Source organism: Paramacrobiotus metropolitanus, unplaced genomic scaffold (genome assembly GCF_019649055.1).
Source record: "Paramacrobiotus metropolitanus isolate TYO unplaced genomic scaffold, Prichtersi_v1.0 Parri_scaffold0000142, whole genome shotgun sequence".
NCBI lineage: Eukaryota > Metazoa > Tardigrada > Eutardigrada > Parachela > Macrobiotidae > Paramacrobiotus > Paramacrobiotus metropolitanus.
This window is the reverse complement of record NW_026570362.1, coordinates 88,602-112,501: the sequence shown is the minus strand read 5'-3', so window position 1 is coordinate 112,501 and position 23,900 is coordinate 88,602. Positions and strand designations below refer to the sequence as shown.

At 45.0% G+C, this 23,900-nt stretch overlaps 5 protein-coding genes and 1 long non-coding RNA gene across 8 annotated transcripts; 2 read left to right on the top strand and 4 right to left on the bottom strand.

Annotated features, from left to right (window-relative positions):
* Positions 1 to 3,008, bottom strand: LOC129599273 (uncharacterized). Its single transcript, XM_055497466.1, has 2 exons — positions 1,463 to 3,008; positions 1 to 339 (listed from the first exon to the last, which is right to left on the bottom strand). The coding sequence occupies exons 1-2, from the start codon at positions 2,959 to 2,961 to the stop codon at positions 336 to 338; spliced, it is 1,503 nt and encodes a 500-aa protein (XP_055353441.1). The 5' UTR covers positions 2,962 to 3,008; the 3' UTR covers positions 1 to 335.
* A 293-nt stretch (positions 3,009 to 3,301) lies between these two features.
* LOC129599274 (U-scoloptoxin(01)-Er1a-like) lies at positions 3,302 to 10,260 on the bottom strand. Of its 3 annotated transcripts, none has more exons than XM_055497468.1 (2): positions 9,717 to 10,260; positions 3,302 to 4,106 (listed from the first exon to the last, which is right to left on the bottom strand). In XM_055497468.1, the coding sequence occupies exons 1-2, from the start codon at positions 10,064 to 10,066 to the stop codon at positions 4,055 to 4,057; spliced, it is 402 nt and encodes a 133-aa protein (XP_055353443.1). In that variant the 5' UTR covers positions 10,067 to 10,260; the 3' UTR covers positions 3,302 to 4,054. The 3 variants fall into 3 exon arrangements, with proteins under 3 accessions (XP_055353443.1, XP_055353442.1, XP_055353444.1); XM_055497467.1 differs by having other exon boundaries at positions 3,302 to 5,090; positions 9,717 to 10,258; XM_055497469.1 differs by having other exon boundaries at positions 3,302 to 4,116; positions 9,717 to 10,258.
* Positions 10,261 to 10,765: 505 nt separating this feature from the next.
* LOC129599265 (DNA-directed RNA polymerases I and III subunit RPAC1-like) lies at positions 10,766 to 15,383 on the bottom strand. Its single transcript, XM_055497456.1, has 5 exons — positions 14,604 to 15,383; positions 12,861 to 13,261; positions 12,646 to 12,797; positions 11,499 to 12,048; positions 10,766 to 11,048 (listed from the first exon to the last, which is right to left on the bottom strand). Exons 2-5 carry the CDS (start codon positions 12,919 to 12,921, stop codon positions 10,804 to 10,806), a joined length of 1,008 nt encoding a protein of 335 aa, XP_055353431.1. The 5' UTR covers positions 12,922 to 13,261; positions 14,604 to 15,383; the 3' UTR covers positions 10,766 to 10,803.
* On the top strand, positions 14,749 to 18,904 carry LOC129599267 (aspartate--tRNA ligase, cytoplasmic-like). The gene is given in 5 exon segments (XM_055497458.1): positions 14,749 to 15,411; positions 16,049 to 16,459; positions 16,995 to 17,072; positions 17,074 to 17,470; positions 18,255 to 18,904. Coding segments are annotated over 5 exon segments (1,407 nt in total). The 5' UTR covers positions 14,749 to 15,186; the 3' UTR covers positions 18,551 to 18,904.
* Positions 18,905 to 19,097: 193 nt separating this feature from the next.
* On the bottom strand, positions 19,098 to 21,890 carry LOC129599266 (uncharacterized). The gene is made up of 2 exons (XM_055497457.1): positions 20,672 to 21,890; positions 19,098 to 20,039 (listed from the first exon to the last, which is right to left on the bottom strand). Exons 1-2 carry the CDS (start codon positions 20,697 to 20,699, stop codon positions 19,540 to 19,542), a joined length of 528 nt encoding a protein of 175 aa, XP_055353432.1. The 5' UTR covers positions 20,700 to 21,890; the 3' UTR covers positions 19,098 to 19,539.
* Positions 21,321 to 23,261, top strand: LOC129599269 (uncharacterized). The gene is made up of 4 exons (XR_008691896.1): positions 21,321 to 21,669; positions 22,091 to 22,223; positions 22,300 to 22,428; positions 22,514 to 23,261. It is a non-coding gene; the product is annotated as an uncharacterized LOC129599269 (long non-coding RNA).
* Positions 23,262 to 23,900: the final 639 nt, after the last annotated feature.

Below are 23,900 nucleotides of genomic sequence, written 5' to 3'. Positions count from 1 at the left end.
AATGTGCTGCCGCAGTAGCAGCTCATAAAAACACAAACAAAAAGAAACCAATGATTAAATAAATATCCGGCAGTAAGTGTCAGAGTAAAGATCTGAGATCTTTATGAATAAAACAATCGGTCCACTTTAAATCCATCCATTTTACGGAGTCCAGACACGACGCGAATCGTCGGATAGAATCGTACGACTCCTTGGGAAGCTTAATTTCATTCCATAAACGGGCCATGAGGAAAACAAAGCTTCGTTCACTGAGGAAGATCCGTCCGTCGGCAGCTCGGGTTCCCACGGGTTCCACTGCGTAAGGGTGCAAATCCAAGGTTGTTACCTGACGTGTCCTACCTGCAACACAATCAGAGCCAGCAGCAATAGTTCCACGAAATTTAAAAAATTTGTCAGCATGAGGTATAAGGCCAAACAACATCCTGTACATCATGACTAAAGATTTTTTAATGCGGCAGAATAACAGCGATTTGTACCCGGTTTTGCTGAGAGTTTCGCAATACTCAAAACTGTGTGGTCCGAGCCGAATCGTTTTCAAAAATCTGAACTGACATTTTTCTAAAAGGTCAACTGACTGTTTCTGTTGGTAAAAGGTAACTGTACTGCCATATTCAGCAATCGGTTTTACCAGTGCATCGTATAGCTTTGTTCGGGCGGCGCTATTTTGAAGAGGAAATAACGCATTCAGATAACGAATTCGCTTTTTCATACGGCAAGCCAGATTCTCACAATGGAATTTCCAGCTAATTTTACGGTCGAGATAAATACCCAGATATTTCGTGTTTTCAGCAACAGGGATTTTTTCAGACTCTAAGGTATATATGCTCTCCTGCAGCTTCGCGCGTTTGTTCGTGAAACGGATGTGCCCAGATTTAGCTGGATTGAATTTCAGTTGGTGTCGCGTAGCATAGTCGGACACTTTGCCTAAAGCTGACTGGAGCTTTAGTTCGTCTTGTTCCGATTCGAGTTTACAAAGAACACAAACATCGTCAGCAAAAATGAATACTTCGCAGTCTTCAGGTAGATCTGCAATGTCGTTCATTATGCAAAGATACAACTTAGGACCTACAATCGATCCTTGAGGAACACCGCTTGTGACCTTTTTCATATCTGAAATTTTAGAATTTACGATTACAGCTTGAGATCGGCCCTGTAAGTAATCGCTAAATAAATCAATTAACTGTTCATTTAAATTTAGGTTACGCAGTTTTTCCAAAATAGTGAAATGATCAGCTCGATCAAACGCGTTGCTACAATCAAGAAAAACACAGTCGACATCAACTCCATTATCAACGTAATTCATAATGTTCTGCACTAAAATTTGGCACAGTAATTCAGGAGAATGCTTTTTTCGATACCCAAACTGATAGTCCCTGATCAGGTCATGTTTTACCAGATGCGACGTCAGTCGTTCATTTAACAGTCTTTCGAATACTTTAGACAGCGGATGAAGGCTACTGACCGGTCGCCAACTTTTAGGAATCGTAAGGTCACACGACTGCTTTGGCACCGGCGTAATATATGATATTTTCCAAGTCTCTGGAATTTGCGATCAGAAAGACAACAGTTAAATAAAATTTTTAACGGTGCTATTAAAGCAGAACCACAAATTTTAATTAGCTCGTTGCTAAACTCAAACGGCCCAATGCTTTTTGAAATATCAACCAATTTTAAGGCTTCCCAGATGTCTGTTTCGTTAACAAAGTTTTCCACACTGACGGGTGTCTTACATGTCACTACGCTATCTGAACAATGTGACATACACGAAATAAGTGCACTCGAATAATGGGTATTTAGCGCTTCAGCTTTCTCTTCGTCGGTGCTTGCAATCTGATCACCACATCGCAGAATCGGCATACCCTGCTTGTCAACACTTTTACGTACATACGACCAGAACTTTTTTGGGTTTTGTCGGGAGGCTGTTGCGATATCCTGTAGCTTACGATTCATAAAATTTCGTATCGACAAGTCGCAGGTTTTTGAGTAGGTTTTCCAGACCCCTCTTAATCTGTTCTTACAGTCTTCATTCGTAGCTCTTACATAGCGCCTGTGCGCGGTATCACGCCTTCTGATAGCGCGCTTTAGCGAAAGAGGGAAAGAACATGAAAATCGTTTTGGCTTTAGCCTTACTTTGTTAAAAAACTGGAGAGCTTTACTGATTATTTCATTTTCAATTAAAAGGGTCATTTCAGAACACTTTTTATCCCTTAAAATGACTTTCCAATCTACTTCAAAAAGAGCACTTCGAAAGGGCATGATGTTTTCGGGTAGAAACTTCCATACAATTTTCTGGGGTTCGATTGATTTAATTTTTGGAAGGCAAAGAACGACAGATAGTCCGTCGTGGTCATTCGTACTTGCTGGTGGGCTGACTACGTTAACTGAATTAATGTACCATTTAGTAGGTACGATTATCAGGTCGAGAGTGTTGCTTTTCCGCGTTGGGAGCAAAACTATTTGTTTTAGGTTGAACTCTTTTAAAAATTTCAATAAACATTGCTCGTACGCAACATTCGATTTTAAAGAATGCCAATTTATTTTAGGGCAGTTAAAATCACCCATTAGTAAAAACCGTTGTGAATCATTTTCAGTTAAAATTTTGCTAAGATGTTTTAGAAACTTCGGTAAAACTTCTGAAATCTCGTCGGGGGCGCCACAGAACACACCGACAATAATATTAACAGCGCTAACTTCGACAGCAACAAATTCAAATTCAGCTCTTTCAAGGTCAGATCGTCTTTTACCAGCGAGGTGCTTTTTAACTACTAACGCAACTCCTCCGCCTGCTCTACCGACACGTGCGCGACGAAAAACGTTAAAAGACCTACCATCTCGAAACATCTTGTCTGGCAGTCCAGGCCTGTCCTTAGTTTCAGTCAGTCCTATTAAATCATTTCCTGAACAAAATATTTTTACTTCATCAGATTTCGAAGATATTCCATTAATATTACATAATCTCATGGTTAAATTAGAAGACGAATGTTTTCGCGGCTTGACTTTCACTAAAGATTTCTTTCGATTTAGTTTAAATGATCCTCATTCGTCGCGCTCGTTTTCTTTTGAAAATACTTCCACTGTTTGACGATAATATTGCTTGGCCAGATTTCGGAGTTCAGCATAATGTTTTCACAGTCTGAGTATGTACCAACGCGAGCGAAAGTTGTGCCTCTCAGATCGTCTGCTGCTCTGGTTCGAACATCTACAAATCTCACTTTTACATTCTTGCTTTGCAAAAAAGACCGCAAGTATTCGGTAGTACAGTCCCTTGGTAAACCGCGCACACAGAAGTCTCTACTGTACATTTAAGACGGAAACTATGTTAAGATCTATTGATTTATGGTATTTTGTTGCGAAAAGGATTACGTACTTTGGTGTGAACCCGTTTGTGCGCTTAGCATCGGGTTGTCGGGTAACTGGTGATAAAAAATTCCAAGCGGCTTCAAATACAAACAGGTGCGCAAATGTTCTATTATGGGCCGAACGTCTTGTAGTTTTGCACGTTAAAGTACTTATGTATGATATCGTTTTACATGGATTTTCATGAATTTATTGCTATGTACCGGCACACTACCCAGTCGAGGGCACAGTCTGAATTTTCTAGTAAACCCATAAAAAGATGTGCTTGACCAACCACACTTGCGGTACACAGTAATTGAGTTGGATTCTCGCCGACTCTTAGTTACTCTTCGATTAGCCCCAAATCCTGCAAGTGCTTACAAAATATTTATTTCCATGCAGATTCCGAATAAGCATGATCCAAGATAGTATACACTGTTTATTTTGTACAAAAGAACGCGTCAACTGGATTTGGTACGCGTTAATGGCGTAAATTGATTTGATCTATTCATACGCCGGCAACGCAGCGTAGTACGGGCACGCAAACTAAGCAATTTTGTTGCCGAATGGTGTGTTTTGTAGCATTTTCGGTCGCTCGATGGTTGTTATGGGCGTGGAGCGCTGTTTCGCGGGCCTCTCGCTGGATACAAAACTGAATCCCGGAAGCCGTGCACCGGGTGGTACATAATTAGAAGGTGGCGAATCGAACAGATGTCGGTCAGTGTACAGACGGGAATTGGCGAAGTCTTCGTACAAGCCCGTTTTCAAACCTGTAGACCGCTGTAAGCGCGACGCAGTGATTAAGCGCACAGTTACAGGCTAGATTTTATCTACTCTACACTGGATGCATTGGCGTAGAGCACTCAGTCTATCTCATACTTGTCTCTCTCACACACCCCTCATATCGCAGTGGCGTTAGTGACCAATACGCCGTGACGTGCCGAAGCACCTTGAATGGCTCAAGCCCACGTTTTTCAAATATCCCGCTTACAGCGGTCTACAGGTTTGAAAACGGGCTTGTATGTGGCAAATCTACATCGGAAATATAGATGTACTAAGTTGCGGTAAATTCAACCAAATAAAAAAAAATTGTAATGACAAAAAAAGCCGTACATATTATTATGAATAATATTATATAGATATTAATGTCAGAGACCGCTCACTCGAGGCGGTAGACATCTCTTGTGGCTTTCTCTGGCGCCCGCCCGCACATGGCAACGCCATTCGTGCCGCGCTATTACGCTGCTTACTCAGCGTATACTTTGTCTACGCTGACCAATCAGCGCATCGCTGCACTCTTGGGGGCGTATCCCAGCGCTTACGAGCGATTCCATGCTTTGTGGCATCAGCTGTTGCGTACCCGCAGCACGCTGAATCATTAATCACGATTCACACTTGCGCGCTTGCAGGCACTTTTTCCACAGCTTTCTCCCATCGGGTTTTCTGTTGGTTTTCGTGTTTTTGCTTTATTGCTATCACAATGAAGGCATATTTTGCCCCAATTTTCTCCTGCTTCTGTGTCATATCTGACATGGTAGCAGTATCGTTCGGTTTTCTTTCCTGGAACCTCTGATCCCCAGTGAACCCCCTCTGATCCCCAGTGAGGAGGCGAATTCGGTCGTCCCACCGAATCCACCTCCTTGGCCTCAACCAAGTCCAAGAAGAAGCGGCGCACTTACCATCAGTGACCTAGGCGTAGGATTCGCATAGGGTCTAGGGGGTGATCCCGATATAATTCACCGGGCAAGGAAAGCCTAGTAACGTTAACAAATAACATGTAAAATCATAGGGACGTAAACCATAGGGCGTAATTATCATAGGGACCCCGTCATAGAAAGTGGACCTAACCTTATTCTGCAAGTTTCATTTCTGTTACCACAGAGAACGGTACTTACACCACAGCAGAAGTACGAGCCGCGATGTTCGGACTGCAGACGCAACAGCGGAGATCACTTAAACCGCCGGGACAATTCCCAACGGGAATTGTTCCCTTGCGCATACCACTTGCGACCGGGCTTTTGCGACGAAAATGACAGAGCCTACTGTTTCTACCTAGAAGTGGTGAGAGGTAACTTCGACGCATACAGCCACATGACCAGCCGCGATGGAAGCCACCTGTTTCCCCTACTGAGGGACCACGAACAGATAGAGATCTAAGATCTCTACATGCAACGCAGTGGCGCCCGACAACCTGGCTGGAGCAGCACCGGAACTCAGATTCCTCCACTCAGCCAATCGGCTCGAGAACGTAAAAAGGAACGGGACCGGGAACGTCGAGCCCGCAACACGGGCTCTGACCAGTCTTCAGGTCGAGGCCCAACGGCCGACCTGAGAAATTACGTACACCAGCCACATCCGCAGCGGCCATCGTCATGCTCTCAATCCTTGTATGTAGTCGGTATGAGCTGCCCACACCGACTACATACAATCAGATCCTGGAAAACATCAATAAAGCCATGGTTGACCAGGTGGCCAAACAGCTGATGGAGGGTGGACTGCTGGATGCCTTGAAAGGCCAATACCAACCAGCGCGTATCGAACAGCATGCGCCAGCGGCACCGCTACCGCGGAAGCCAGACGACTTACGTTACCAGATCCAAAGTCGCAACCAGGACCAAATTGGCCGCCAGAGCCGTAGTCAGCCCGAGGAGCGCCAAACGCGCACCTCACCCGGAAAACGGAACGAGGCGGAGTCCAGCTTGGTTGTCGCTCAGTCCACCAAGCGACCAGAACGAAGCGTCAGCTCGGTGGCCCATAACATTAGCATCCAGATACCGATGGAGACAGAGTCCGCACCGCCGTCATCGGTCCTACCGGCCCGACAAGACGCAAGCGTAAGTGCCACGGACTTTGATCCCTACTAATATGCCGAACACCAGGGCATCAACATCCGTCCACTTCCCCACCGGGTGTTGACGGATTACATCATGGGCGCTATCCCATACCCCAGGGATCGATGGGCCCAAGTTAACGCCATGGTCCAGAACTTGCAAACCTTTGTCATCCGGTCCGGACTTGAAATGGAAATGCAGAAAAAGGACGTACTTTCAGTATGGCGGAACATACCGAAAACCGCGAAGGCTACCCGATGGTCCGCGATAATGCTCTATCGAGCATTACGGACGTGAATCTACTCGGACAGCCTGTCACCAGACCGGACTGGAACGACTTGTGCCAACTGCACATCAAAGACGACCAACTCGACGTCGTCAAATATCTAGCCCAGTTCGTCCTACCGGACGCGAACGCCAGCTTCATAATCGCAGCTTCTCGAGCCGCCATGGAAATCCCATGCAAGCCGGCCGATTATAAGGAAGCCCCACTTGGAACGTACGCTTACTCGTACAACGGCATTATGATACGCATCTTTGCCGCCAGACTCGGACACCTACGGTGCCACTGGGAACTGGAAGTTGCCTATCGGCAGGAGAAGATCATTCCTCGATTACTGACCCAAGTGGCCCTCCTTGGAAACCAGATCCATCAAATCGAAGCGGGAGTCAAAATCCAGAGCGCCCTGAACGTTTTCAGGAGCCGCGCCAAAGATTACCGCTATCGACATCCAATGGACTTCGACGACGGAGCGGAAGCGTTCGTAAACCGAACGGCGGCGCGGAAACTTCCAACGAAGTTTCGCACTCAGCGATCCTCAACAGGATCGTCCGCACACGTCCAAGCTTAGGCCGAGCATTCTGGCCTAGAAGTCCAGCCGACCAGCGCCTCCAGCCAACCACAGGGAAACCTGACCGAACAGGAATTGGCGGACATGGAAGAAAGCGTCGTCGACCCACTCAACCCTGGGTTGGGCGACGGCGATCAAACCGGACACGAAGCGCAGGAATAGGCCAACGGCCATTCCTGCATGTCGGCCCAAGAAGCGGACCGGCATTAGCGGAAACCGGACCTGAACACCATAATGGGTACAATCCAACGGTTGTGACCCTCGCCCAATAAACGTGGCTTACGGCCATGTACTGTCTACCTCACCGGCCCTAAATCCCTGTATCTTAACCGGATTCCCCGGATTGGCTCTGGCTTAGCGGCTGAGACCATGAATTTTGCTCGGCCATCCCAGACCATCCGACGGAGTCCACCGGACCGAACTTGGCGCGAGGCCTGGTTCACCGGCATGGAAAGGATCCAGCGCCCAGAAGGCGGCGACGGCCCGCATAGAAGTTGCGACAAGCCGTGAATCAGCCTGGTTTGCATAGAAGTTGCGGCAAGCCAAGGACAAGTCCTGGCCCATAGAAATTGGACCAGGCCCGCTAGGTGCCTAACGGACCATAAGCGGCTCACGAGTTTAGTTGCCGTACCAGGCAACTGGGACAAGTAAGTACGGGAGCCACATCGAAGTTGTGGTAAGCCCACTTTGCATGCCATGTCCAACATCCTCACCACGGACCGCCCAGCGGCCCATCCAAAAGATGCACCGCCCGAGACCGAATGAGGACGCTTCTAGTCAGCAGACCGACTCCCTTGTGGAAAACGCCTACCGGTGCCCACAACTTAATTTTTTTGGAGTTTTGCCTGGCCAACCTGATGTTTTCGTCAGACGCCACCTAATTTTGTTATGGCCACGGTCTCAAGGAAACCTACCTTGCTTATCTGACATGGTAGTTCACTCACGGCCCACGGCCAGTGAGACGGACCAGACTTAACAAGTCTGCAACTTTGGACCGTCGAAAAAACGACTAAGTCCTTTTGGCCCGCCATCAACCTTGGACCGTCGAAAGAACGACTAAGTCCTTTTGGCCCGCCATCAACCTTGGACCGTCGAAAAAACCACTGAGTCCCTTTGGCCCGCCATCAACCTTGGACCGTCGAAAAAACGACTAAGTCCATTTGGCCCGTCCAACGACGTCGCCTCTTGAAAAACGACTAAGTCTTTTTGGCCCGTCCACAACGTGGCCCACCGAAAAATGACTAAGTTTTTTGGCCCGTCAAACGACGTGGCTCATCAAAAAACGACTGAGTCCATATCGGAGAGCCAAAACCTGTTATACGGACCCACACCCCAGCAAAGGCCAGAAGCAAGGCCCCGCCACTCCGGAGCCCTGTATCCCGGCCCAGAGCATGTCAGAGACCGAGTTTGGACCGCCCCAACGGGTTTGGTCCATCACTCCACTTCGTTCCTGGGACTTAGAAATTTTTCCATTGTGGCCCTCTTGGACTTAGAAGAGTTTTGGACCTAGGCGCATGACCAAACTGGCATGCAAGGCCAAAACCGGTCCAAGTTAGAGACCAACGCGGGCCATCCAAACGGAATTGGTCCAAGCATACTATATTGGCTACAGGAACACCTCTCCTGTCCAGAGACATCACTCTGGCCCTATATGGACCGCCCCACCGGGCTTGGTCCACCATATCCAAACCAGGAAGGGGACAACCAGTCCTTGCGAAAGCAACATATACCGCACCGCCGGATTTACTCCACTGGACCCCTGTGGACATCTCTAGGAACCGTTGCCCCGGATTCACAGGACCAGAACAATCCTACCGGATAAAGCGGACCATTAACTAGGACCCCTGTGGACAGAAGTGGCCGTGTGGTATACCTAGTCGGAATGAGCTATTTTACGTCTAGTTTTTTAACCAAACCTGGTTTTTCTAGACTTTATTAACCAAAGAAATTGATGTTTTTATTTAGCCAACTAACCAAAGGAATTGGCTTTGGGATCTCTAACTATGATCTTTACTTTAATTCTCACTGAAATTGTGATTTTTCTATTTCCATGTTTAACCAATGAGCCTTATAAACTTTATTTTTTTACTTGATGGACCAAAGCAAGCCTTCCACAACACTAGAACCCCCAGCAACCAGAGAGCACTCCGGATTTCGACTGTTCGGTGCACTGCACCGCGGGTCTGGAGGCAGCAACCCTACCGGGTTTAGAGACAAAGTGGCATCCGGCCCTACCGGGTTGGCCAGGGACAGAGTCGGAAGGTGCTCGCAGGAGCTCCCACTCCCGCCCAGAGGCATGTCAGAGACCGCTCACTCGAGGCGGTAGACACCTCTTGTGGATTTCTCTGTCGCCCGCCCGCACATGGCAACGCCATTCGTGCCGCGCTATTACGCTGCTTACTCAGCGTATACTTTGTCTACGCTGACCAATCAGCGCATCGCTGCACTCTTGGGGGCGTATCCCAGCGCTTACGAGCGATTCCATGCTTTGTGGCATCAGCTGTTGCGTACCCGCAGCACGCTGAATCATTAATCACGATTCACACTTGCGCGCTTGCAGGCACTTTTTCCACAGCTTTTTCCACATCGGGTTTTCTGTTGGTTTTTGTGTTTTTGCTTTATTGCTATCACAATAAAGGCATATTTTGTCCCCATTTTCTCCTGCTTCTGTGTCATATCTGACATTAATATTACTTACCTTTCGCAGTCGACATTGTAAAAATAGTCGCACACGAGAGTGACCTGATTGAACACCGTGCTGTTGACGCACAGGTAACTAGTCTGATTTCCATTGACATCGCATCGATGAAAGACCTGACACTGGGCTTCCGTGTCGGCGTAGAATCCCGGCTGTTTCTTATTGTCGCACCGCAAGTTCGTCTGGGGAATGCTGGCATACATGGGAAAGGTGTCCGCTGCATAAGCGTTAAACGCAATGGCTCGCACTTCGCCGGCGGTGAGCGGTGGTTTCAGCAAATCCCACACATATTGCTGTGCTCGAGACTGAGCGCTTAACACCACGCATAGTATAGCAATGGGCTTAATCATGCTCTATGTCGACTGCAAACAGCGTATTCTGCGTCGATCGCTTTTAATTACAGCAGCGGAGAATAAACAACCATAGTTGCATAACTTTATACGACGTCTGTGCTCCTTTAATAATTCCTTGGGGCACCGCTTGGCCAGGAACTGTCATCAGAACACGGCATCTCTTCTTATATCGGCTGACATAAATTGTGCCGTAGACGAGGACATTGCTAAAGCAGGAGAATGTGTGCCAGCAAGGCACTCCATTTTTTTATCACAACCGACCCTTGTCTGCCGGTATTTATTGTTAATTTATTCGGTTAGAACGCTTGTTGATTGGCACGTGCCGACAGCTCACCCGTCAGTAAAAACTGGTTCGGCAGAAAACAATTGCTGCAGTTTTCTTGTTCGTTGGATGATGGTATGGCTCGATGTCGAGAACATTGACTAGCAATCTCAGCAAATTAGCCATATTATTTTCATTTTTTTCCGCCCAGTTTTGCCGTGTAGATAAGACCAACATGTCAAGCGCATGTAAGAGAACGTTTTCCGGTGCGGAACAATTACACTCTTAACATTGTGTAATTTTTCTTGTCTAACGAAAGCGGTTGCGTTTTTATCTCTTCTCGGTACATTTTGTCAGTTTACAGAGGTGTCTGGATGTATCACTAACTGGAAACACGTATGCTCGTTGCTGATACATACATACTCAGGTTTTTGTCGCTTTTATTGTGGCCTTTGGAAAACAATTTCTGCCGCTAAGCATCTGCGTCTTGCCGACCACAGCCAATGCTAAGAAAATGATATTCACAGCGTTCTCTAAGAACCCGACAAGCCTCCTTAATTAAAACAGCAGCCGGCAAGGCACCAATAGATTCCACGGAGAAAATAAAATGATCCTTAACGGAACCCAGTTCCAAATTTTTGCTGATTTCCGGATACCGCAGCAAATTGCGACTTCCACAATCCAACCGCGGATTAATCACTTTCGCCTTTCTCCTACCTGCACCACAAAAACATATTAGTCACACCGTCGCCATAAAATGGAATTCGCTTGCGCTCTTGCTTAAAAACCCGTAAAAACTTCAGTAGATAAAGTATTAAACATTCACTTTACTGCAGCTAATTAGAAACGATTCAATAGTTTGCTCTGAATTCTCATTTTCATTCAATTCATTTAACAATTTATCAACGCAATATGCATAAAAATCGCACTGGTGAAAGAAATCAGTAGACTATAACGAAAGAACATGCCTGTATCGAGATTAAAGACAATACAATCCAGATTTAAGAGAGTAAAAATGTGTTTTCGGTTTGGCGTTAGCCAAACTGGGATGAAATTCAAGAGACGATATTAAAAAGAGACACAACTATCAGCAGATAAACAACCGCTCAATATCCCATCAAATTTCTTACTGATTCCAGTACACCACTTCACCTCTGTCTAACTCACCCTTTTTGTCTTCCACAATATCAATCAGACCTTTGGAAAAACACTGTTGTAGCAATTCCGCATCCTCTCCTTCCACAATAGTCTTGTCGTTCAACTTGATCAACGGCAAATGCCTGTAGGAAGCCAAGGAGACCGGTGAGAATTTAATATGATCCTTCCCAATACCCTTCACCACATGGATCTTCAGATCCATCTCCTGATTCGGCCTCATTACATTGATCAGGATATCGTCATGCACCGGCCGACGCTGTTCATCGCTCTCGGAGGGATCGTGTAGAAGGGAATCACGAGTCCAGAAGAAGTCTTTGGAGTACACTTTGGTACTGATGAAGCGCTTGTCCGTGTCGAGGGACTGCTTGGGGGCTGTCACTTTCAGGCCGAAGATCAGGGCGTAGTCCGGATGATCGGAGCGGGATTTCAGTTCGCGGAATTTGAATTTGCGGGGATCGGCGCGGAAAGGGATCAGGCCGATACGGTGGCCCAGCACCTCGTCCTGCAGGGCGGTGTTGTTCTGCTCTAAGAGGACGGTTTCTGGTGCCATTGAGGGGACCTGACAAAATAACACAAATATAAACAAGCGGGAACAAAAACAGATGAAACCATCTTCGTTTACACAGCGATGCATTTATCAATTTCGTCCATAACTTCTTGCCTTACTGTCCTGTTATTTCTCATCTGTTTTGGTACTTAAGTTGCACTTCTTCTTGTACTGCGATACTTAAAATCAGTGTCATTGAACAAATTCTCTCACTGAGTATTGAGTATGCATGACGTAAAACACAACCGGTCTATTATAATACGAGCAAATACATACGTTCATCTTTAACAATTTGGCAAGGCATTAAGCAATACTGTAACAAAAACCGAAAAATTTAATTTTAAGTCACAAATTGCCCAAAATTATTACAGAACTCCCTGTCAAATAAGAGCAGCGCACAAAGAGTTCGATTAAAAAATCACAACAACAAATACATTATACATATATAATAATCGTACATATATCAGTGCTCAAGGTTCGCAACTTTTTTTCAATGATTACGCATCATTTTGCATGTAGCAGAAATCAGACAATAAAATTCAAAGAGCGGGCTTGCAATTCGCAAAAAAGCGAGATGTATAACAGTTTATTAAGGCGTAGAACAGTTACCTCGACCAGAAGAACGCGGCGAACTGCATTAGCAATCGAAGGGACCGTGCCAATCAAATCAAACTCCATCTGCATTCCTTCCTCGGTTATGGACTGCACCTCCATTCGGAGATTTCCAATGAAGCTCTCCAGTAACTCAGCAATGCTAGGATCTGTACAATCAAGGGTGTTCCAGACTTGCGATGTGCAAAATCAGAAGGACAAAGAAATCATACCTAGTCTACGGGATTTTGATCTTCTGCGCGATTTCGAGCTTTTCGTTTCCATTGCAGCCATTTAAGTAATAATCAGTTGTCGATGGAAACACAGGAAGACAACAGGCGCGCTGTTAGAGTCTAATTGCTGGCGAACAATAGCGTCAATCCGGATTCCGGAGAGTGTTGCAGTGACGGTTATGCCGTGATTAAGTTAAGCGGAACAGGCAATTCCTTGCTGCACTCCAACTGGGTTTAAGACTTCAAGTATTGGTCCCGCGATCGGACAATCCGCATTCTGACGAATTGGGGTAGACGTAAAAGCGAACTGTAAAACTCTTTCGCAATTGCAAGTTCTGACATTCAGTGACTGCCAATTTTCATCAAAAAATCCAAACACAGAAACACAGATAACTGCGCGGCTGCAAAAATGCAAGATTTCTAGTGTTGTGCTACTAAATAAAATTAAATAATGGCCATTTACTTAGTAAAAGTCCGTCTAATATTAAAAGTCTAGTGAATAGTAAGGTTTTGGAAACAAAGTAAGTAAAACTAAGTAAATGTGCTGCCGGAATAGTAAAAAGTAAGTAAATATTAAGGTTTAGCGTTGAATAAATAAAAATCATTTACTAAATTATTTACTAATTCGTTTTATCAGCGTTATGTAAAACTGGCGTGTCAGCCGCCGCCTCTCGCAGGTAAAGTGAGTGTCCGCAGTATAGTTGGCTGTCAGCCTGCCGCCCTAAAAAGCAGCAGTATTTACCTTGCAGTATTCGCCTGTATAGCTTGATTAATGCATAAGAAATTTTTCTGCACCATTTTCAGTAGTTTTCAGCGCTTTGCAACTAACTCAATTCGACACTTTCAATCCTAAACAAGCTGAGCACGGATGAATATCGGCATGCGACTATCTCAGATTTTTTTACGTATCAGAATAATGCTAGAACATAAGCTGTCTCCCTGGAAATTTGCAAATTAGTAAGCACACGAGCGTGAACCCGCCCATGTTAGCCCAATGGCATCCATGGTAACAAGCTTTTGAGTGACCACTGGACTTGAGGTTCTGCAAACTGGCAACGTCGACTGGTCTTAGAACACCCGCGTGATCGGGAGGTTTTTAAAGCATTTTAAAGCAGGAAAATTGAATGAGTAGAAGCTGAGATCACCGGCGCCAAAGGAGAGGGGCCGAAATCCTGGCACAGATAGTTAGTATTCATGTAATTACATTTATTTAGTAAATTTACTTTAATTTAGTAAGTAAATGTCCTTGGAAAAATTGAAATAGTAGTAAAAGTAAGTAAAAGTTCCGAAAAATTGTGAAAAGTAAGTAAAAATAAGTAAACTTCCAAAAGCAGATAGTAAAAATAAGTATATCGGCAAGGACTTTTACTACTAAAGATTTCGCAGTTTTGCTGTTTCCAAGTTCTTGCCCGACTTCCGGCAGACCACCGGAAGCATTTGTATTGGCATCTTCACTTCGGCAATCTCCACTTCTAGTGATAATAAATCGCTCCAAAATGCAAAGCTGTTGCCCGCCTGTTAGCCTGCTTGGCCATGCTAATAACTTGTATAATAATCCTTTTTATGTTTATTTAAAGTCTAGAGCATCTTTTTCGTAAAAATAAAAATTCATAAAGTAAAAGCTAATAATATTGTTAAAAACAGAAGAATAATTAAAAGGTGTGTGGCTTAAAGTTTCAACAATGACAGATGGCATCAGATGCGGCAAGCTAATAAATTAATGGAAATCACACCACACCATACGTCTGCCAAGTATTCCAGGCTCCAAGCTTATCACCCGAATGCGTGGCCGATGCAGTGTTGATGATGCCCAATTTCGCAAAATCAGTTAACTTTAATCGTCACCGGATTTAACAGCAAAGCGGAACCGTGCGATAAGGCATTCTGATTTAAAACTGCGCATTTGCCCCAGTTTTACAGTTACTCCGTCTCACGCCTGAAAACGTCTGACGCACAGAACGCGGAAAATCAGCAGCCCTCGAAGAAGGCCCAGAAGAAAGCCGAGAAGGCAGCCAAGAAAGCCGAACTGATCCAGGAGAAGAAACAAGCCGCCGGCGATAATGCGGCCGCCACGGACGGCCCCGACGGCGAAGACATCTCCAAAGATCTCTACGGTAAACTCCCCCTGATCCAGTCGACATCCAAACCGGATCGCACCCTCACGAAACTGAAAGATCTCGGCGTGGCCGTGGCCGATCAGTCCTTATGGGTCCGTGCGCGCGTCCAAACCAGTCGCGCGAAAGGAAAGCAGTGTTTCTTCGTCCTGCGTCAGCAGCAGTTCACCGTGCAAGCCTATCTGGCCGTAGGGGAGAAAATCAGTAAACAGATGGTGAAATTTGCCGCGGGAATCAGTAAGGAGTCGATTGTGGATATTAAGGGAATTGTTAAGAAGGCCGACCCGAAAATCGAGAGCTGCTCACAGCAGGACGTGGAGGTCCACGTGGAGGAGCTGTATGTGGTGTCGGCGGCTGAGCCGCAGTTGCCGCTGCTGATTGAGGACGCGGTGCGCAGTGAGAATGCTGAGGACGGTCCGCAGATTACTGTTAATCAGGTAAAGCCAAAACACTTGAAATTTTGTTGGACTAGATACCTGTACGAATAATTATTCAAAATTCGAACATAATCTTAATTTTTATTAAAAATCATCAATTTTCTTTGAAATACTAGTACTTTACGTTTTATTCAGTGGGCAGTGACTATCAGGTTTGCGTTACAAAAGGTAATTACTCAAAATATTTGATAAATAATGATTAAATCGTAAATTATTGCGATTTCTTTGACATCATTAATTCATAACCTGTTTTTTTTCTGCATTTGACTGTCGACGATTGTTTCGCTGTGTCTCAACTCTCAATTACTTACACTGCAGTATGTGCCACAGTCTAGTACAAAAGTTAAGTCAGTGTGAACTACTAGGGTACGAACTTACCGTTTCATTCAGAAAACGGTGGTTTACATATCGTACTGTAATGACACAGGTTTAAGGAACGTAGGGGAGGCGTGGTCAGCGCACCCGGACCGGCGGTCTCTTTGATCTTGAAACGGTGCTGGAGCGTTCCTTAAACCTGTGTCATTACAGTATTTTTTTTGTTCGGCATTGACAGTCGCCACAAAAAACTAAATGTTGACAGAATGGCGCCTCCGGCTGCATATGACTAACTCTGTGCCGATTTGTTTTTTTTTTGTATGATACGCGATTAAACAACCGGGTCCTGGATCTCCGTACCACGACCAATCAGGCGGTGTTCCGCTTGGAAGCCGGTGTGTGGAAGCTCTTCCGTGATACTCTGGACAAATTCGGTTTTGTGGAAATCCATACACCCAAAATCATCTCGGCGGCCAGCGAAGGCGGTGCCAATGTGTTCGCGGTTAGCTATTTCAAGAACAGCGCCTACATGGCGCAGAGCCCGCAATTCTACAAGCAAATGGCCATCGCTTCCGATTTCAACCGGGTCTACACGGTCGGATCGGTCTTTCGTGCGGAAGACTCCAACACACACCGCCGTCTAACGGAATTTATTGGGTTGGAGATGGAGTTTAATTATCACTATCACGAAGTCACTGATACGATTGGGAATCTCTTTGTGGAGATTTTCAAGGTAGGGCTGTTCAGTTTTCTTGACTGGCCAACAATACAATCTGTTCATTAAACTTGCCGCCTTGAACTTCGATAAACTAAAAGTTAAGTAAAAATTTGTCAGGTGAATAGAAATGTGAAGTGTAGACGTGGGTTTTGATATGCGGCCGCCAAGACGAAGTTAACTTCTGCGATAATCTGATCAATTTCCAACCATTACCGTAACAATTTGTAAGCATAATGAGCATAAATCTCATTCCTTCTTATTATTCCTGATAATGATTTCCGACAGATAAAATGTGAACTAAGCATGCCAAATGACAGAAAACTTTCGCAGATGGTTTACAGTTAGCACCAGATTTTTGCTGTTTTTTTTGGGTACTTTGTTTTTTTTGTGTACTTTCACCCATGCAGTACCATTACTCTACAGTGTCTCGTGTAAAATGGTTGATACTTTGCCGACTCAGGACTTTTCTGGTCAAAGCATGTTTATTAAACAAATAATTAACGTTTATTCACCGTTTAACGGAGTCTCATGCTCGGTATAATGGTTGCAGGGTTTACGTGATCACTACGCAGAAGAAATCGCCACAGTGAATCAGCAGTATCCCGCGGAACCGTTTAAATTCTTAGAAGTTAGAACCATCTCTTCGTCTCGAATACCGCGAAGCCGTCCAACTACTCCGCGAGAACGGTGTGGAGATGGGCGATGAGGACGATTTGAGCACCCCCAGTGAGAAACTCCTCGGGACACTGGTGCGGGCGAAATACGACACCGATTTCTTCATCCTGGACAAGTATCCCTTGGCGGTACGGCCCTTCTACACCATGCCTGACCCCAACAGCCCGCGCTACTCCAATTCATACAATATGTTCATCCACGGTGAGGAGATTCTATCGGGTGCGCAGCGCATCCACGATCCGGAATTACTGGTGGAACGATCGAAGCACCATGGCATCAAACTGGACACCATCCAGTCGCAGGCCCGCGTTGGAGGGGGGGCGGTGGGGGCGGCCGCCCCCACCAGTCTCGGTTTGGGCGCCGCCGGGGGGGGCGACTTTTAAACTTGGCGCAGCCGAGCCGCCAGGGGGGCGCTTTAAATTTTTAATAATTTTTGATTTTTTCGAATTTTTTAAAAATAATAATGGCGTTTTTTTCAAGTTTTTAGGTTTCTTTTAAACTTATCATCATTCTTTCGTATTTTGTACATTTTTTTAAAGCTTTTTTCTAATTTTTTGAAATTTTTTTATTAAAATTTTTTTTGAAAAAATAGTCCGCCCCCGGGCGGATTTCCAAAATTTGGGCCGCCCCCCCCCGGCGATTTTTGGGCTCCTCGCCGCCTCCCGGCGGCCTAGAGGTGCATTATTAAATTTATATTTGTAAACTGTACTTTCGAATCTTTAAGCCCCAACATGTGAGGACAAGTCAAAAAAGGCACTCAGCAGTCAGCACGCCCGGTACTCGGTATTGTGAGGCCTAGTAAATCCCGAAACTCGAAAGCATAAACAAGGAGTTGTAGACCTCAAAAAATCGAGTGCGTACTTATGTAGCACTTTATCCCCACACTCCTTAAGCTGACAATGATAAGATTTAAAATGTCACAGGTACACCAGCGGCGTTGTCAATTTATCATGTCCGTACCTAACTATCGTATTTTTCGGAACTACAGACTAGTACAGACCACAGAATATTAATTCCTGGCACTGCAGAAGAACCTGCGTGCGCGTACAAATATAAAAACATAGCTTTTCCCAGGAAAAATCGTCAATTCATGCTTGCTATATAAAATTTATGTAAACATCACATTTACTTCTAGGAATAATCTTCAAAACGGAATCGTCATCCACTCTTCACATGGTTCACAACCAGCACATGTACAATATAATGCCTATTCACAACTGCGTGATCATTTCGCCAGAAGAAACCGGACGAAAATTTAACGCTTTGGAGTCTCGCGGCGGTACATTTTCTTTCCTTACATGGGAATTCAAGTCAGCGTTTGCAGAATTGTGGCTGATATCCACCACAGTTACGCGGTGTTCCGGGTCGAGCGTCTCATCTTTAATGTGGGCCTGTGTGTTAAAGGTCACGTGGGAATCCCGCCGTTTGTGATTGGGCGGGATTTGATGTAGCGGCCTCTTCACATGGTCCGGTTCATAATTTTCATTGACTATAACGACGGAGTCGGCGGGTAGTCGTCGAACTTCCTTTAAAGAATTTTCGTCGTCGGTCACGAGGTTTTCGATGTTGCGCACTACAAGCGGGCTTGGTGGCCTTTCCGGATCATGATCACCACTGTTAACTGTATCTTTGCAATACCACGACATCTATAAACCCAAATCGACCACTTTTTAATATTCCTTGATTAACTACTTAATAATTATTACGATTTTACAAATACAAACAAAGTTCAAATATAGATATAACAACAGGTACTATAAATATTTTATACGTTCGGATGATTCCACACTCATATTACATATAACGTGTTGCATTACTTAGAAAGATCAATAATGTGTTACAAAGTTAAATGAATTAATAAATCCGAATGCAGAAATATTTGAAAACAAAATTTTGAAATCATGGCACAACTGATCAGTGAGTGCAGTTGTACCGTTTATGTGCATATTACAGCAATTAAAAGTGAACTTGCCTGGAGGAATGCTTGCTCGGCGCTTGTCATTTTCACCGCGATCTTCCGACAGTGTAATGCGAATGTCTGATTTATGCGGCAGTTCCCCATACGCCAGATTCTTTTCCATCTCCATTCAGCACCCGACACGGTGCTCGCCGGATTCAGACGATACACCAACACGCTGCTCCTCCAGGCGGCGCACATACTCCGCTAGCCCGATAACCGCGGGCTGACTTTCATAGTGTCGTCGTGTTGTGTGTCGCCCGTCGTCTGCGGGCTGACTTTCATAGTGTTGGTCCCACGATGGGAATTTGACGCGGATGCCGGCTGCGACAACATGTCCACGCTGGTGCGATCGGATTCGGCGCTGTCCACACTGCCGCGCCGTGAATCCGGACGCTCCACGATGAACCCCGCGGGCGGTGTCTGGTCCGTCAAGGAAAACGAACGCAGCAGTGCGCCGAGTTTAACCGGTGATTTGGTAGTGGGTGAGGTGGGGGCCGTGCTGTGGCCGTAATCGGGACGGGGCGCCGACATGGTCTTCTTCAACTGGATAATTCCTCGGTGACAGGGTTTGCATCTGGATTGCGGGGGCATCGCCGGCTTGCAGTTTGCGAGCGCTTTCAGTCAACACAAGAGCTGTGACGTCATTGGGGCGCTTCTTCACCGTATTGGTCCCCCGTCGTGAGGGAAGGACGGAGGCGGGTCGCGATGCCATGTCCACGTCGGAGATTGTCGATTCCAGACAGTCGATACTGCCGCGACGTCCTTCGTCATGCTTTTCAGCGCGTTTCAGTCTACTTAGTCCCTCCGACAGTGTCATCGTCTTCATTGTCGTCTGGGATTTTGTGGGTTTGGGGGCCGGTGGTCTGGGTGGGAAGAATCTCTTTTTCTGCGCCTGCATCCAGCGTCCACAGCGGTACTGTCCAAAGACGTCGGCCACTTGCGCACGGAACTGCTGACTGACTGTCATGTGAATGAGGAAACATATATATATATATATATATATATATATATATATATATATATATATATATATATATATATATATATATATATATATATATATATATATATATATATATATATATATATATATATATAAAGATATAAATATATATAAAGATAAAGATATATATACAGTCTATATATATATAAAGATATAAAAAATTGTATTCCTTTTAACAAATGATCGTGAAAATCTTTTCATACAGTACTGAAAACGAACAGGAATACGGTAATGTTTACAACTGCGTAGAAAAAACGAATAAGAAGCTTAGAAGCGAACAAATAAAAACCCACAACAAAAAAAGGAAAAAATATGACATAATATAATATAGACTTTGACATTAAAGAAAAAATTCAAAATAGAAATTCACCCAAGCCGTCGTTCTAGCAGAACAAAGCAATTCAGCATCACCAATAAGTCGCGTACCTAAACGAACCTAAACAACTGCCCAAAGCAAACAAGTGAACGATTGCATTGCAAAATTCATTTTAAAATATTAAAATATTTCCATGGCAAGAAATGAAAATCGACATAGGAACTCCAACACACGGCCGACCACGGTAATAAACTGCTAACCACAAATGCTCACCAGTGCTCCATTCTCCACAACTGTCCATGTACAAGGCAATGAAGGCATCAGGCAGGCTTCCCAGAGCGTAGGGTATCACTGGCTTGTCAAGTTGTCGGGGATATTAGTGGTATGTTTCCAGCAGGGTACTTGCAGCTGCAGGAAACGATTACAGGGCTTGCAAACTGCCAAAACAACATCGCGGCTGTGTTTGTGTGTGTAAGTTGTGCCTCACAGAATTCAACGTTCATCATTTAAATGACACGGTTAATGCAGGAGAGTTTTTTCAGTGGTTCATGACTTTACGAAAGCGCAAGATTTTACGCAAGCCCGTAACCGAATCCCAGGCTGAAGGAACTCACGAACGCTGAGCAATGATCGTGGACGAATTACTGCACAACGGAATCCATTTCCTGCTTCAATCATCAAACGACAACATGATCACAAACAGATTTGATACGTTAAATTTTATTACCAAAAATTTACAATCAGACATCAAAATCAAACAACAAATCGAAACACACGACAAACTACAAACTATGAACTGACAAAATAACGAGAAACCAGAACCGGAACTGGATTTAAGCTTAAAGAGAGCCATCTCCTCTAGGATGTGGTTACGTGTTTTGATTCTCTTGAGCGGCCGTTCATCGTCCAAACATTACAAAAACTTGCGGGGATCAGCAGTCGCATCCAGGCATCGTTGACGAGTGGAACTGTCATATATTCATGAAATACCTGTACGAGTACTACATACACTACAGGAATGTTGAGCGATGCCTCGTTTACCGTGGGTCGTCAGCATGGCGAAGTGAAAAAATATTTCCTGCTCATAACTACGCGCGCCACCCACGAAAACTGCCGAGCAAGCACGGGTGTTGTTTTGCAGATACATTCTGGGCATCAGCAGCGAAGTGTTTCGCACTATGTTTTATGGAAGCTGGGCAGGGATTGGGGAGCAGTCTGTCGTGGATATTCCCGAGATCCATCCGGATGCCTTTGCCAACATGCTCACTCAGGTGGGCATTTTATCGTTTGCAAGGCAAAACTCGTTTTCACAGTGCGATAAAAAGTCAAAGAATTGATTGATCAGCTTTCAAGGAATTTTGTACTGTGATAATTTAAAGAAAGTAGCAGACCACTTGCAAATTTCTTTATTTTGCCAAGAGTACTGTACATTGTACAGTATAAAGCGAGCTGCGCATAAGCATGATAATATGATCAGATACTGTATGTTATAACGGTAATGTTCTAATAAGCAAGTTGCGTTTCTGGCATAAAAGTTATTTATTATTTTGGTTTTTGATGTCTGAATAAGCGATAGTTACTAGGCAGCAGAGAGTGTACAAAAAAATATTTTTTTGTACACTCTCTGCTGCCGTGACCAAATCAGAATGGTTAAAATCCTTTTGTCAAACTGCGTAGTTTTTCTGTCTGTAGATGGGCCGTGGCGGCTTGTGAAGACAATGGTGTGGAGCCTTCCGGTGGTAATCGACGGGAAGTGTTGGACGCTGTTCTCAATTTTGTCCCTTTCACCATGCTGACCGGTCCTCAATTGGCTAACGGTGCCAAGGTTGGACAGCTTGCCGGTCCCCACCATTTCTTTAATGTGGTAATGATGGATGAACAACGTTAACGTATTTTTACAGACAGGGTTACTGCTTCCCACCAAGCTATTGGAAGTTTTTCTGTACAAATTCTCGGAAACCGCATCGGCTCTTCCGCTTCCTGAACGGTCACAATGATTGCTGCAGTTCACTAAGAAAAAAGGATCGCTTGTAAGATTTTTAGTGTACCATTACTGGCCGGTTATCGGTCCTGGGAAAAAGGGATTTGTGCGTGAAATGATTTGATCAATTTCAGTCAAACGATGAAAACGAACTGGATAATATACAGGACGGCCCGTGCTCTTCTGACCAGGAGGAAGAGGACATGGGAGATTCTGAGGAAGAAGAAGAAATACCGCTGGATGTGCTGCTTGAGTCGGAGCTGGGAACGGATGAAGAGGACGATGATTACGAGCCGCAAGAGGAAAGTGACGATGACAGTGACAGATATGTTGGGTTTTCAGCTTTCTTTTCGATGTAAAGCGGTACATCTGCAACAATTTCATGTGAATTACGCGAAACGCGTACGGTTTGGCCCACGCGAAACAGTAAAGCCAGTGAAGATTTTTTTCAACTTGAAATTTTCAGTGGTCTTCGCTGAATTTGCTCAGTCTGTCGTGATCAGAAATTCAGGACATGTTTATTGATGATGTTAACAGGTACTTTAATCTAAGAGATGTGATTTTGGCTTTATAGTAGTGATCAATGGACGAATGGAATGATGAAGAAGGCGAAGAATCATTTTTCAAACGGTGGATTCCATGAAAGTCTGAAGAATTCTCAGCTTTTTTCTGACTTAGTTTTTTCCCTGTGGAAGAGTTTGTGGTAGTATTGTCTTTCTGATGTTTTAATTTTTTATCTATGTGTGTGCTTAGTTGCTATTGTATATTCTTTTGTGATTAATTTTTCATCTGATGGAACTTTTTTTCAGTTTTGATGGCTTTGGCATTAATCTTTTCACAGCATTTATCGCCAGCGATAACAGCTTGAACACGGTTGCAAATAAAAACACACGCGCAAATACGAAAAAAATTACGCCATCCGCTTAGAAACTCAGAAATCGCAAAATTCGTGCGATCAGAAAGGAGCGTTTACAGAATTATTAGAAAACCGACCGATTTTTGAAGGAAATATTGGTCATTAACACATCATAATGCTGTCTGAAATTCTTACTGCTTTCTTGTGCTGTCGCCCACTGCACATGGCGTCCACCACCCTGCTCCAGCGAACTCACACTCTTCTTCGTTCCGGACAGTTCCAGCTAGGTGGGGTCAATCTGCAGCAACGAAAAGCAGCCTACTAAGCTGGCCACGCCCTTCAGTCTGCGCATAATCAACTGCGACCAAGGTCATATTGCTGTCGTAGCCGGTGTTCGCCCACGATGACCACTCATCCACGCCGTCCTGCTTCCGGCCAGCGCGATCCACCCGGGAACTATTGGATGATGATGGTTATTGCGTACCGCGATTACTTGAATCAACGGAAACGGGAGTGATTTGAACAAGCAACACTGAATTTCGCCCACTGGAAGTTTGTGATAAACCGGAAGTTTGGGATAAACCAGAGCCGGAAGTATGGGATAAACCAGAGCCGGAAGTTTGGCAGAAACCGGAGCCGGAAGTTCGGGTTAAGCCGGCGCCGGA